Source organism: Loxodonta africana, chromosome 16 (genome assembly GCF_030014295.1).
Source record: "Loxodonta africana isolate mLoxAfr1 chromosome 16, mLoxAfr1.hap2, whole genome shotgun sequence".
Lineage (NCBI taxonomy): Eukaryota > Metazoa > Chordata > Mammalia > Proboscidea > Elephantidae > Loxodonta > Loxodonta africana.
In genome coordinates, this window is record NC_087357.1 from 38028730 (window position 1) to 38043001 (window position 14272).

General features: G+C 40.7%; 2 protein-coding genes across 3 annotated transcripts in view; one reads left to right on the forward strand and one right to left on the reverse strand.

The window, feature by feature from the left end:
* The window catches only part of CC2D2B (coiled-coil and C2 domain containing 2B), a 113407-nt gene extending 111551 nt beyond the window's left edge, over positions 1 to 1856 (reverse strand). The window contains exon 1 of the mRNA XM_023546893.2: positions 1539 to 1856. The gene's annotated coding sequence lies outside the window, so the exon portion shown is untranslated. The remainder of the gene's footprint in view (positions 1 to 1538) is intronic.
* Positions 1857 to 1862: 6 nt separating this feature from the next.
* The window catches only part of LOC111750363 (RNA/RNP complex-1-interacting phosphatase-like), a 75233-nt gene continuing 62823 nt past the window's right edge, over positions 1863 to 14272 (forward strand). For both annotated transcript variants that reach the window (XM_064269542.1, XM_064269543.1), the window contains exon 1: positions 1863 to 1967. In XM_064269542.1, coding sequence (XP_064125612.1) covers positions 1939 to 1967 — 29 coding nt within the window. In that variant the 5' untranslated portion in view covers positions 1863 to 1938. The remainder of the gene's footprint in view (positions 1968 to 14272) is intronic.

The window sequence follows — 14272 nt, forward strand, 5'->3', positions numbered from 1 at the left end:
AGGACTAACTCTCAAATCATCATAACGTGCTCCTAGAAGTGAAGAAAGATCTGGGGCCACTTCCCTTTTTTAAGACTTCTGTACACAAACATTGAACAAATGCCAAAACATGTTACAAAAATTGTGGTATATTTTGAAAGTTTACATCTAACAAAAGAATGCTTTTAACACACACACTGTAAGGTAATTGTGCTACTCACAGGTAAACTACAGGATTTATAAAAATTTATTAATTGATTGAATAACACAGGCCATGAGGTCCAGAAACTCAACAAAATTCAGTCTCCTTATGTAGTCTTTTATTCAAATCTGAAGATGTTACCTCTTTGCCTTACAATCACAAATGGTGAGAAAGCAAAAATGAAGGCCTGATTTCAAGGCAAGGCAAAAGTCACTCATGCCCACTTCCCTGCCTAAACTCTGCTCACCACTCTTCACCATGAACGTTGAACTAGATCCAGATCAAACTCTTTATTATACTCCCTGCCACTTCCACCCTTTCCTTTTTGCAACTTCCTCCTAAACTAGAGCATCCTGTGTTTTAACGTCTGATTCAATTGCCGGGTGGGAGATCAGAAAGACGCCTTTACTTTGTTGTACAAGGAAAGCAGCAATTGGGGCTGCTGCCTCCAAGACTGCTCACAGGCTGCTTGCGGAGGTGGGCTTTTACAGAGAGCAGACAAGGAAATGCAAATTCACCATGAATATTCAGGATTGACCTTTCCGCAGGCACTCAGAGCTCAGGGATGACTATGCATTTTCTTTAGACTAGGGTTCTTCGATCTCCCAGGAAGGAGGAAGAGGTTGATTTTCTTTCATTGGGAGGTTAAGTCTCTGACCAGAAGCGAGTTGAGGCCATCTATGGCCTGTTCTGTGGTTATCCTGTCAAGGACAATTCTAGAAGAATGTGCTGCTTATTGTTTGGCATAGGAGGATAAGCCAGAGCAGGTATCTCTCAGAAGGGCTGGCCTCTGAGGCTGCCTGCCTCAATTCGAACCCTACATCTTCCAGGGAGCTTTTTCTGACTCTGACTCTTCTACGGCCTCCCATAGCTTTTATACTTCGGAATGGTAATTTTTATTCATTACATCCTACCTTGCACGGTCATCTTTCTGCTTACCCTGTAGTGAAGAGCTGGAGCATGAACTTCCACTGTGCTCCACCAGTCTTAGGTTTTGTGCATACATAAGCACTCAATAGATGTGGTGGTGGTGGTGTGTGCCCTGGAGTCCATTCCGACGCATAGCGACCCTATATATGCCCACCCGGAAATCATGAAAATCAAACCCTGCTCTCAGTGGCGTAAAATGAAATGGTTTTCAGCCCTATTAATTCCCAAAGGGGATGCCTAACGTGTTGGACTACATGTTCCTGCGGCCCATTCCGCTTTCATTGCTGGTTTTTTTCCACAGGGTAGGCTCTTTCAGAGTACCGAGGCATGTGACAGGGAAGATTGGGGACCTTATAGGACAGTACAACATTCCCCCAAATAGACACTGCACTTTTGTCTGAGCAGCGACAGCAGACGCACAATTTACCTCGGACTTAGGAAAGGTCACCAACGGCTTCGCATCGCTCCTGACGTGCACGTGACACGCAACGCGCCCACCTGGGGCTCACTCCTGTGCGGCAAGCCGACCCAGGCGCATGCGCGATGCGGCTCCTCAGCCGGCTGGGCCCCGAGTGTGCGCCTTCGGGAACCTTCTGTGCGATCTGTCTGGTCGCTGGCTCCCTGAGCTTGTGGTCGAGTTGAGGCGCCGGAGCCTGTCAGTACTCCTCTCCTTGTCTTTGTCAGGAGCGCCTGGCGGGAGCCAGCAGATTTGAGCCCTCGCAGCTAGAGTGTGTGCCAGAGTGGTCGCAGCTGTCCCTGGCGTGTGTTGTGGAAGAGGCCTGCGAGCGGGGTTGCCTGGGTCGTGGGGAGCACCGCATCTCTCCGTCATGGCGAAGAAAAACCATATCCCCAGTGGGTGAGTGTTGGCGGCGAGCTCCCCGGCAGCGCTGGCCTGCGGCGGTGACCGCGTCGGCCCGTGAGCGGGCGCCCCTCGGGGAGGATGCTCTAGAGCCCCGGGGTGCGAAGAGCGGCCTCTGGCGGGCGTGCGCGATGAGCCCGGGCGCAGAGCGGCGCGCAGGCCCCGGGGCGCCGGCCGTGCTCTCCGGGCTGGCAGGGCGGGATTAGTCCCTCGCGGGACGGCTCCCGCGGGACCTGCCCCCGCTTTCCCGCTGCAGCTGCCTTAGCCGGGACAGGAGGGGGTTCTTTGCTTTCGGGTGCTTTGGGTGTGGCATTCAGAACAGCTCCCTGAATACGCAAACGGAGCTTTCCGTTTCCAGAGCTCGCTATCCTGTGTAGCCAGTTTCGTATATATATTTTTAGTCTTAATATAGGGCGTGCTAGACGTAGTCGTAGGATGTCAGCATTGCTTAATAAACAGAACAGCTTAACCTTTGTTCATTGTTCCTTTTTCCACTGCCTCACCCCGAGTTAAATAAAATGTTACGTGATTTGAAACTTGTTTTGGGAAGCTCCGGCGTGGATAAAGTTAGGACACCCCTTAGTGTGGAAAGCAGCAGGACAGTAATATTATATATACTTTCTTCATTCATTTCAAACATCGACTCCTGCTTATTATTAGCTGCTTTCTGTGTCAGGTGTGGCGCCTGACTCCTGAATTCTAGAGAAACTTAGAAGGTGTTTAAACTTCTAACAGCCTTGTACATCTGGGAAGGGGAAGGCGTAGAAGTGAAAAACTGCAAAAATTATCTTCCAGGCTTTAAAGACATATTATGGCTTAAGTAGAACCAGAACTCAGAAGTTTTGCTCACTTTATAAGAAATAGTTATAAGCTTGGAGTCCTGGTGGCGCAGTGGTTAAGCATCCCGCTGCTAACGAAAAGTCGGCAGTTTGAATCCACCAGCTGCTCCTGGGAAACCTTATGGGGCAGTTCTGTTCTGCCCTAAAGGTGGCAATGAGTGGGAATTGACTGGACGCCAATGGCTTTGGTTTGGGTTTTTAAGTATCAGAATCATTTGGCCAAATTGTCATTCTGAATAAAACCCTTAATGACTGTCCCATCATTCTACATTGCTTCCTTGATTTTATAGGGCTATTCTGGTATAGAAAATTAGGAAAAATGGTAGTAGAGAAAGAAGAAAAAAAAATCAACAAATGCTTTCTTTAAATGGAAATATTATGGGCTAAATAGAAAATGTATGAATGTACAAATAATATGGAATTCTGTGGTATTCCTTAAATACCTGTAACTTAAAGAATTAGTGCTTTGTGTTTTTAAAAAATACATGTAGGATATATTTACTGTGATATGTTACTACAATTACACCTAAGTGTTATGAAGTATATAGGCCAAATAATGAACAGGCTAGATTGAGGTTGTGTAGGACTTGACATCTAATACTAGTTTATGGTTCAGATAGGTAAAAAAAATCAACCATAAGTATTTCCAATTCTAAAGAGCATTTTGTGTTTTCTTGGAAAGTAGAGGGAAGGGATATTAGTCCAGCAGGTATCTCAAACTAGTAGGCCAAATCTCACTTGCAGAAGTTTTTCAGTTCACTTATTTAAGAAATTGCTGCCATTTCAAGATCAGATTTCACATAAAAATGAGATTTACAAAAGCCAGGTCTGCAAATGGTAGCCTTACAAGGCAGCAGTCAGTTGTAATTTATTTGCAGCTGTCTTCTCTACATAAGGAAAACCTTTCTCGTCCCCAGCCCTCCAGTTCACTACCCCCCTCCAGTGTCTCTAACACTGAGGCTTAGTGTCAGTTACCTTTTATCATCATGCGTGTATGTGAATATATATATACACACACACACACACACACGTATATACACATGTATGTGTATATATATATATATTTTTATTGTTAGGTGCCGTGGAGTTGGTTCCAACTCATAGCCACCCTGTGTACAACAGAATAAAACACTACCCAGGTCTGTGCCGTCCTCACAATTGTTGCTATGCTTGAGCCCATCGTTGCAGCCACTGTGTCAGTACATCTTATTGAGGGTCTTCCTCTTTTTTGCTGGCCTTCTACTTTACCAAGCATGATGTCCCTCTCTAGGGACTGGTACCTCCCGATAACATGTCTAAAGTACGTAAGCTAGAGTCTCACCATCCTTGCTTCTAAGGGATGTGCATACATATATATGTGTGTGTGTGTATAAAATATATTTATTTTTTTCCTTATACTGGGCATGCTTTGCTTAGTTATGTTGACCTGCCTGGCATTTGAGTTTGCAACTCCAGAATAAAATGCCATGTTGAATTCAGCTGGACAATGCTGTGAAAGACTGTTTAAAAAAAAAAAAAAAAATGGTTACCTTCCATGACTTTAGCCTCAGAAGATGAATTCACCTCAGACGTCTCCAACCTATCAGCCATTGCCATTAAGTCAAATTCCAACTCACAGGGACCCTGTAGCACAGAGAAGAACTGCCCCATAGGGTTTCCCAGGCTGTAAATCTTTATAGAAACAGACTGCCATATCTTTCTCCCATGGAACAGCTGGTAGGTTCAAACTGCCGACCTTTCAGTTAGCAGCCAAGCACTTAACCCCTGTACCACCAGGGCTCCCCGCAAACTTGGTGGGCTGAAGTTTTGTCATCTGAACAGCCTGAATGATCTTATTATTCCCTGCCCAATCCTCCTGGCATTAGGGTAAAATGTGAAAGTGCTTTGTAAACTATAAAACCACTAAACGAATTAGTTTTAATAACTCTACAGCAGCAATTTCTTTTTATTTATTTTTTATTGTACTTTAGATGAAGGTTTACAGAACAAACTAGTTTCTCATTGAACAGTACACATATTGTTTTATGACGTTGGTTAGCAACCCCACGACTTGTCAGTACTCTCCCTTCTCAACCTTGGGTTCCCTGTTACTAACTTGCCTGTTCCTTCTTGCCTTTTAGTCCTTGCCCCTGGGCTGGTGTGCCTATTTCGTCTCCTTTTGTTTTATAGGCCTGTCTAATCTTTGGCTGAAGGGTGAACCTTGGGAATGACTTCATTACTGATTTAAAAGGTCTCCAGGGGCCATACTCTCAGTGTTTCTCCAGTCTCTGTCAGCCAGTAAGCTTGGTCTTTTTTGTGAGTTAGAATTTTTTTCTACATTTTTCTTCAGCTCCATCTGGGACTGTCTATTGTGATCCCTGTCAGAGCAGTCAGTGGTGGTAGCCAGGCACCATCTTGTTGTACTGGACTCAGTCTGGTGGAGGCTGTGGTAGATGTGGTCCATTAGTCCTTTAGATTAATCTTTCACTTGTATCTTTAGTTTTCTTCATTCCCCCTTGCTCCTGGAGGGGTGAGACTGGTGGAATATCTTAGATGGCTGCTCACAGGCTTTTAAGACCCCAGATGCTACTCACTGAAGTGGAATGTAAAACCTTTTCTTTATAAACTGTGTTATGCCAATTGAGCTAGATGTTTCCTGAGACCATGGTCCCCATAGCCCTCAGCCCAGCAATTTGGTCCCTGTGGAGCTTCCATATCCTTGCCTTATACAAGTTGTTACAACAGCAATTTCTTATCTGGAGGTATAGATTTACTTTTTCCTACCCATGTCCCCTCTCCCCAAAGTTAAATATATATATATTTATATATTTACCCACGGACAAAAGGGTTTGAGGTAGGTTTAGAAGAGAATGTGTAATGTACAGATTTTCCTTTAAAGTTACAGAGTATTTTGACATGAGTTTTTTTGGAGTTATTATTTTGGCGGGGGTGGGGGGAGAGAAGTAGGTGATGGTAGTGAAGGAGAAGAGGTATAAGAGGGAAGGTGAGATGACTTTTGCTAAATCCTGCTGTTAACAAAGAGATTTAACACATCAAATATGTTCTAGTCACCTGACTTACAGAGCCAGATGGTTTCCTTTTGTCTTTTGAAGTAAAAATTATTTTCTCAGTGGATTTCTAAAGTTTTTAGAAACGTACTGAAGAGATGTCATTAGTTTATCTGATCTTTTGGTAGACTCTTTTGTTTAGTTCTCTACCATATTTTTTTCTTTGAGAAAATTTTCTTAACCTCCTAGAACAATGCCTAGTGGTTACACTTTGGATCCAGTCTCTTTTCCAAGTAAAATTCTGTTCATTGTTATATATATATGTTTTAGTATATGTTATATATGGTGTGACAAAGTAACCACACTGAGGTTTTTCTCCCCTCGTTTCGTTACAGTTATTCCAATACAATCAGGACCCTCAATCCCATAATGCTCCTATGTCCTTCTTCTACTCTACTCTTTTTCCCAGTGTCCAGAGCTTTTCTGTCACAAAACCAGAGGGTCTTTCATAAGAAGAGCAGCTATACTATTATATATGATTCTTGCTAAACATGGGGTGAATGTAAACTGGGGCCTCACTCTCTAATGTAAACATCAGGAAGTTGTTTATATTTTCAAGGAGTAGTCTGTAAACATAGTATCTAGAGAATGCTGCCTTATGTTCTAAAACTGTCTCTTTCGTATTTCAGGGGTTACCTCCTAGTTCTCTTTTGGAATTTAAACTCATCTTCTGTGAACCTTTCTTGAGCTTTTAAGCTTCATTTTATTTTCTGAATGTACATATTAACCATTATTAATGTTTTTATTCTGAGACTCATTAGCTGCCTGAATTTCTTAGAGTTGTTTTTGTAATTTATTAGTATAGTGACCAAAACTAATACTCATACTGCTGTTTGACCCTAGTAACCAAGAAAAAGTCCCAGTGTCTCTGGCAGCTTGGCACTGAAGGGGTATTATAAGATTCATGTAAGATCTGGAGTCAGTAAACCCCACCCTACCTCTAGTTACTGTCATATTTTATAACCACCCAGATAATTAAGATAATTAAGCCTCTTTCATAACATCATCCCCATACTTTCTCCATCTGTTCATCATCCTGATGTCAGCCTTCCCAAGACTCCGCATTTGTGGCATAAGTAAGTTCCTCTATACCCTCATCCTGTCTACAGAAGATTTCTCCTGACATTGGAAACCTGGCTATAACCTAAAGACACTGCTTTCCTAGCAGCTCACTTCAGTGAAGGCTGGAGATGGCATTTGTATTCTTCCATCTCCTCATGGCCATTGCTAGGCCATTCTATTCCACCTTTGTAAAACATAACAGAAACACTCATCAATTATTCCTTTTACCTTCCCTCTTCATTGTCATTTAGCAGCCTCCTGGTCACTCCCTCACATTCATTAAGAAATTTAGCACCCAACTCAGTCTTTCCTACAAGATCCTGGGGGAACTAAAGCTGTCCTGTGCATCATAGGTCCAACACCCCGAATTCCTGTAACTTACTGCCATGACTGACTGACTGTTCCTTTCTCAGCCTAACCTCTCAGACTCTTCCTTTCAAAAATCCTAAACTCTAGCATTCTCCTCTCATCCTTCTGTTTCTTTCATTTCTCTCTTTCCCTTATTTTTCTATACCAAATTCCTGACCTCATGAAGACACCTTATACTTGACTACCATTTTCTTTTTTTTAAGTTTGTCAGTCTCTACCTAGGTTGACATTCTTCCTTGCCTAGCCACACTACTTGGTTCATCAATTACTCACACCAGTATCTAAAATTTCCTTCCTTTTTGTCTTCCTTCCACTTTTGTCCAACAAAATCTCTGGTTTAGTCCAGGCATTTGCTTTTTAAGCTCATTTATAAAGGTAGCACCTCAGGAGAAATGCCTAGTGATCTACTTCCAAAAAACCAGCCGTTGAAAACCCTGTGGATCGCAGTTCTACTCTGACACATATGGGGTGGCGGTGAATCAGAATTAACTCAATGGTACCTGGTTTTAAAGGGGCATTGGTTGTTCAGTGGTAGAATTCTTACCTTCTGTGGGGGAGACCTGGGTTTGATTCCCTGCGAGTGCACCTCACGTGCAGATACCACCTGCCTGTCAGTAGAGGCTTGTTTTGATGCTAAAACAGGTTTCAGTGGCGCTTCCAGATTAAGAAGAAGAAAGGCCTGGAAATCTGCTTCTGAATATCAGCCAGTGGAAACCCTGTGGATCACAGCAGTCCAATCCATAATCAATCATAGGGGTTGTGCAGGATCAGGCAGCATTTTGTTCCGTTGTGCATGGGTTCGCTATGACACACTCCGTGGCAGCTAACAACAGCAAAATTCTATTAGTGAAAATCACATAACCAGATTATTGCTGCAGGGAATATATGATCCATAATTGCCTCAACCATTCTTTTTCCTTCCCTCCCACAGCTACTATCGTAACTTTTATCACTCTTTAAACCTTCTACCCCAGTTTTGACCTTGTACTTTCAGCAGCTGACTTTGCTGTTTCAGAGGAAATAGCAGCACTCAGACATGAACACAGCATCACCTACTGCCAGGCCAACTTAACTTCATCAGCAGATTTCCTTGTCTCCTGTATCAGATGAAGAGGTATGCTTTTTTAAATCCACAACAGTTTCTGTATGTGGTCGTAGATCCCACTCATTGTCTCTTCTGGGGCCTTAGTCCATCATTTAACCCTATCTGTTATTTTCAGTATACTCTTTCCCCACCTTCCTGTGTAGGCTTCATCTCTTCTTTCCTCTAAAAACAGAAAAACAAAAACCCTCCATCTGAATTATTCCCTAATCTCTGCTCTTTCTCTGTCCTCTCCTTCACAGCCAAACTTCTAGAAAGCATAATCTTTCTTTTTTTTTTTTTTTCCTTACCTGTTTACTTCTCAACCCAGTGTCCTGGTTTCTTCCCCTGTCATGCCACCAGTACCATCTAATTGCCAAATCCAGGGAATCTTCTTAGGTCTCTTAATTTTCTGTGTCAGTTCCTCTGGAAACTTGCTTTAATCTCTTTCTCTAAGATTTCAGTCACTGTCTTCTTTTTGGCTATGAACATGTTTGAGTTTATATTAATAAAAGCAAGAAATGGAAATAAAATTTCCTCTGGCCACCCTTAACTGTTGCTCTTAAGGTTTTGCCCTTGAACCTTTTCTCTTTTTATTCTGTGTTCTCTGTGAGTAGTCTCATAGCTTCAGCCACCATCTGAAGGATAATGACTCCCAAATGTATCTTTAACCCAGACTTCTTATCTAAGCTCCAGACTGTCTGTAGCACCCTTATCCCAGAATGCATGCAGTTCAAAACCAACCTCTCCTCACAAAACTTATTCTCTTTATTTTCTATTTTATAATGAGGTCAGAGTCTTTACAGTCACCCAGGTTAAAACTAGGGTCAGTTCTGGAAATTCCATTTATTTTTAAACATTCTACATACAGTCAGCAAGTTATTTGAGTCTGCCTTCTAGACAGTTTTCTTTGGAGCCTGCCTTTGTCCTCATTGCTCTGCGTTAGCAGCCATAATCGCTGGGCAGTAGCCTCCTAATTGGTTTCCTTGTCTCTAGGTTGCCCCGTCTTATTCATTCTTTATACTATCACCAGGACAGTCTTCCTGGCCTGATCACCTTCAGCTCTTCCATATGATAAAACCTGAGCTCTTTGCATGGCATATATTAACTGTCTCTTATCTTCCTAAACTTCAACTTTCTACCACTCTCCAGCATGCACTCTATGCTAAAACCATTCCAAACTGTTCACTGTATCCTGGGCATAGTATGTGTTGTCACAACTGCATGTCTTTGCATGTGCCATTCCTTGGTGGAATGCCACCCCCTCTGCATTATAAAATTTCTGTTCAAGTATTACTTTCCTGTGAAGCCATCCATAATCCCCTCTCTTATGGTACTGTATGGCAGTTACTTGTCTGTCTCTCTGTCCAACAGACTAAAAACTGCCTTTCATTCATTAGTCCTTAGTAAGTGTTGAATGAATAAGTGTTTAGCAATTTTCACAGCATCTTCAGGGAACAGTGAACCATGATTCCCGGATACTTTGGGTGATGACCAAATGTGAACTTTGGGCAGAACCTCAGAGACAGTGTGGTCCAACTCTTTATCAGAAGCAGAAACTGATCACCAGTAAGGCTAAGAGACTTAAGTACAGGTAGTCCCGAACTTAGGACGGGGTTCCACTCCGAAGTCGAAGTTGATTCTGACTTGAAGTCAAGTATCTCTTTTTTTTTTTCTTGTTTTCATATTATCAGTTTCTTTATAAATCTGATCTTGAACATCTGCAGGTGAACATCTGAGAATGATAACATCAGCAAATTAACACACTGCAGCATTAATGTAGTACGCATTAATAATGATAAGGTGTACATTAAAAAAAAAAAAAAAACAGTCACAAGCGTGGTTCATGGTAACTCTAACACGCCATAAGTCGGGGACTGCCTGTACCTTTTCCTCTGGCACACCAGAGACGTTGATGTCTTTGCTTCTGTTCATCCCTAGGCCTAAATTGGACTGTTCCACCTGGCAGTGTGCTACTCGTCCTTGGGCCTTGTTTTTCAGTGTTGTCCTTGGACCCCCAGCATTAGAATTACTGAGAGTGATTATTTAAAACAGAGATTCCTGAACTTCATCACAGAGTTTATAAATCAGTCTCTGGAAAGGAACCTAATAAAACCATTTAACTGAAGTTTCACTTTATTAATTTAAGAAACCTGTCTCTAATTCCTTCCCTATCACCTTGTAAAACAGACAGAGAGAAAGAGAATAAAAAAAATACTCATTCCAAATGAGAGAGGAATTATATTTGCATCTAGGTTTTAGTGTACTGCCACCATCAACAGCTTTCAAAAAATCTTTTGTTATTTTCATCTTTATTACTTAAAAATTAAAAGCAAACGGACCCCAAATTCTATAGCAGTCAGGACAAAAAAAGTTGGAGTTTAGACTTACCATTCTTCCTTCTTTAGCAAGACCTCACTCCTGAAAATGTGTTTGTGAGAAAGAGACAAAAGAGGCTGATGCTTTTCAGAGGGACAGATAAGTAGACCTTCTTTACATTTAATGGTTGAGGGTGGGACCACTCTGAGGCCCTAAAAGAGAACTAGGCCCAGATATTTGCTGACATTTCTCCTTAGGATTGGAGGTACCCTAAGGAGTTGATGTTTTGAAATTGAACAAAGTATTTATTTACTCCCTTTTCAAATTTTATCAACTGTACATTCTTGGTAATACCTGTTTCTGATATTTTTTTAAAGTGTGTGGCATTATAGAATTTTTATATGAATTTCTTAAGTTGATCTGTAATTGGAATAAATTTGAATATTTGTGTTGTGAAGTAGATATTACAGTGGAGAATTTTTTATGTTAAATTTTAGACCCTAACGTTTATTACTGTTGCCCAGTAAAACTCCGTGATAGCTTCCTTCTCAATTCGTTTTAATGAGAATCATGTGAGATTCTCATTGTAGCTGTGCCAATGATCATTCCTATACCTATTTAATTTTGTGGGAAGATCTGTTAAGTGTAACATTTTATTGTATGCAGTTTACATTGACCTTTGTTTCACTGGGCAGAATTGGTTATAAGTCACATGAACTTAATATAAACGTCAGATTATTGATGTTCCTACAAAACCTGAATTTCAGTAACACTAAATATATCAAAATTGATGGGAGTAATTTCTTGGCAGATCAAACGCATATTTTGGAAAGTGAAAAATAAGATGATATGCTGAATCTTTTTAATGGGAATCTAACCATGTAAAACTTTTAAATGAACTGGGTATATATTGGAAACCCTGGTGGCACAGTGGTTAAGCGCTATGGCTGCTAACCAAAAGGTTGGCAGTTCAAATCCACCAGATGCTCCTTGGAAACCTTATGGGGCAGTTCTAATCTGCCCTGTAGTCACTACGAGTCGGATTTGACTCGACGGTTTTGGGTATGTATTACCCTGAGTAATTATCTCTGATATACTTAACTGTTACTTTTGCAAATTAGGGGTAACCTCAAGAGGCAATTCAGCTTGATAGCTATATCAGAAAAAAGTTTTAGCGTCAACTCTTCTAAAATTAATTGAATAAACATCATCAGATGTTCTTCAAATTCACTTCCTTCATAGCAAATAATTTTTACAGCCAAGTCTGTTTGTTTGGTAACTCTGGGAGTACATTTTGAAGTTAAGTTTTCCCTGAAAAAATTCACTGAGCTTCTTACATTGAAGAGTTTTTATAGCTGTAAAGAATGACTAGAAACTAAAAATTTTCTGGGCCCAAACTACTGTTAACTGTGTTCTGTGGCAATGCCCATCAAAATCTTTTTCTGAATACACATGTTCAGGCCTCACCCTTGAAAATTCTGATTTAGATGCATAGATTAGGACTGAGTTACCTAGTTTTTTTTGTTTTTTAACCTTGGGAATGAAATTCTTGTCTGTACCTTTGGTTTAGAGCCATTCTTTTATGGGACAGAATTCAGTCAAATACTTATTTAAACATTTATATTGCGTATGTTTATCCTCTATCTAGGCAAGAGCTTTAGCTCCTTAACTTTCACAGTAAGCTGTCAACCTCGTAAGCGATCACCCTCATTGCCTGTTTGTCTGAATGTAAGGAAAAATAGTGAGCACTTACCATGTGCTAGCTACTGGGGATTTGGCACTTTTTATCTGCGTCTGAATGTAAGGATCCCTTCTTAACAAACAATATAAAACACCAGCACATCAGATTCTTAGAAGAGAGTAGGATCTGGAAGTGTCCTTTATTCACTTTTTCTCAAAAGCTTGCCTGAAAGGAGTATTATTGCAGTTCACTTGAAAGTTGTGCAACCCATCCATTTCTCCCAATGGATGGAGCTGAACCACTTGAATCTTATGTACTTGGACTTTATTACCTTAATGCCTTCAAGAATTATTTTTACTGAGTCATGTCCAATCATGTTAAATGTCATGTCCAGTAATATGAATGATTTCTTTTAGGATCCTGTGCAAGAAAACGTTTTCTTTTAATATCGCATGCTTCTTTTTGAGTTGATAATTTATATAAATGATTTTTCTTTTTTTACTTTCGCTTCTTGGAAGCTGAGAGCTGAATGTGAAATTTAGTTAACATCTACACTGGCCTTTATGATCTGTATTTTGTGATGTCTACACGTTCTTTATTTGCTACTTTTTTTGTATTTTAAGTGGCTTAAAATTCTTTGTGAAATAGGTAAAAACATACTAAGTTATGTTAAATGCTCATGGCATTTCAGTTCAATGTAAAATGTTTACTGAAGCATTAAGCAAAACTTTTAATAACTGGATTTGTGGAGTGGGGTAAAAAATCAAATACAATTCTGTTTGAAATGCCATTGAACAAATTAAAAAATATATGCAGTAATATTCGGTGCCTCTGTCTAATTTTTCACTTGAATAGTTACGTGAATTACCACATTAACAAATGAGTTGATTTTCATCTTTCATAGGAGCTTTAAAAATTCACATTGTTGTATTCTGAGGCTATTTGATCACATGATACCACTGCGAATTGTTACTGAATGATGTATTTTCAGGTCTAGATGATTTCAGTTGTAAAGACATAATGTACATGCAGTCTAGTCTCAGTGGAACCTGTAGTCAAGAAACAGTGAAAAAAATTAAGTGTTATACAAATAATTATATAGGTTTACAAAGTGGAGAGATTGCTATGGGCTATGTTGATTGGAGGTTTCTTGTAGGATTTGAGTTAGGGCTTGAAGCAAGACTAGAATTTAGATCAGCAGTTCTCAACTAGGGACAGTTTTGCCCCCCAGGAGACATTTGACAATATCTAGAGATATATTTGGTTGTTACAACTTAGGAGGTGGTACTGCGGGCATCTATCTAGTGGGTAGAGGCCAGGACTGCAGCTAACATCCTACACTATCGCACAGAACAGACCCCCACAACAAAGAACTGCTTGGTCCAAAATGTTAGTAGTGTCAGGGTTTAGAAACCCTGATTTAGAAGGTCAAGGAGCCTAGAGAAAGGCACAAGACACAGAAAGAGGAATGAGCATGATACATTTGTGGGATTGTAGGGTACATGCTGGACTGTAGAGACAATTTTCTGGTGAGATCTGTGGTGAAAGGTAACATTCAATCTATGGGATCAAGCTGTATGGTATAGGGCTGTGAAACAGTCTGAAGAAGTTTTATTCTGATAATGATAGCATACTTATGAAAAGTTTTTATGACAGTGAAATATAGGATGGGATAAGTGGGGGAGAACCTGAAAGGCAAAGGAGACTCATTATGAGAGACCATTGCAGTTATCCAGGGGTGAGGTGATGAGGTCAGAGCAAAGTGGTAAAAGCAAAAAGGAAAAGATGAATAAAAAGTTGTTCCAACAACTAAGGTTAGCAATGAGATCTGAGGATTTAAGAAAAGTGAAGGGTCCTAAGTGCCTTTTTTTTTTTTTTAATCTTGAACCACTGTCCTGTGCTTC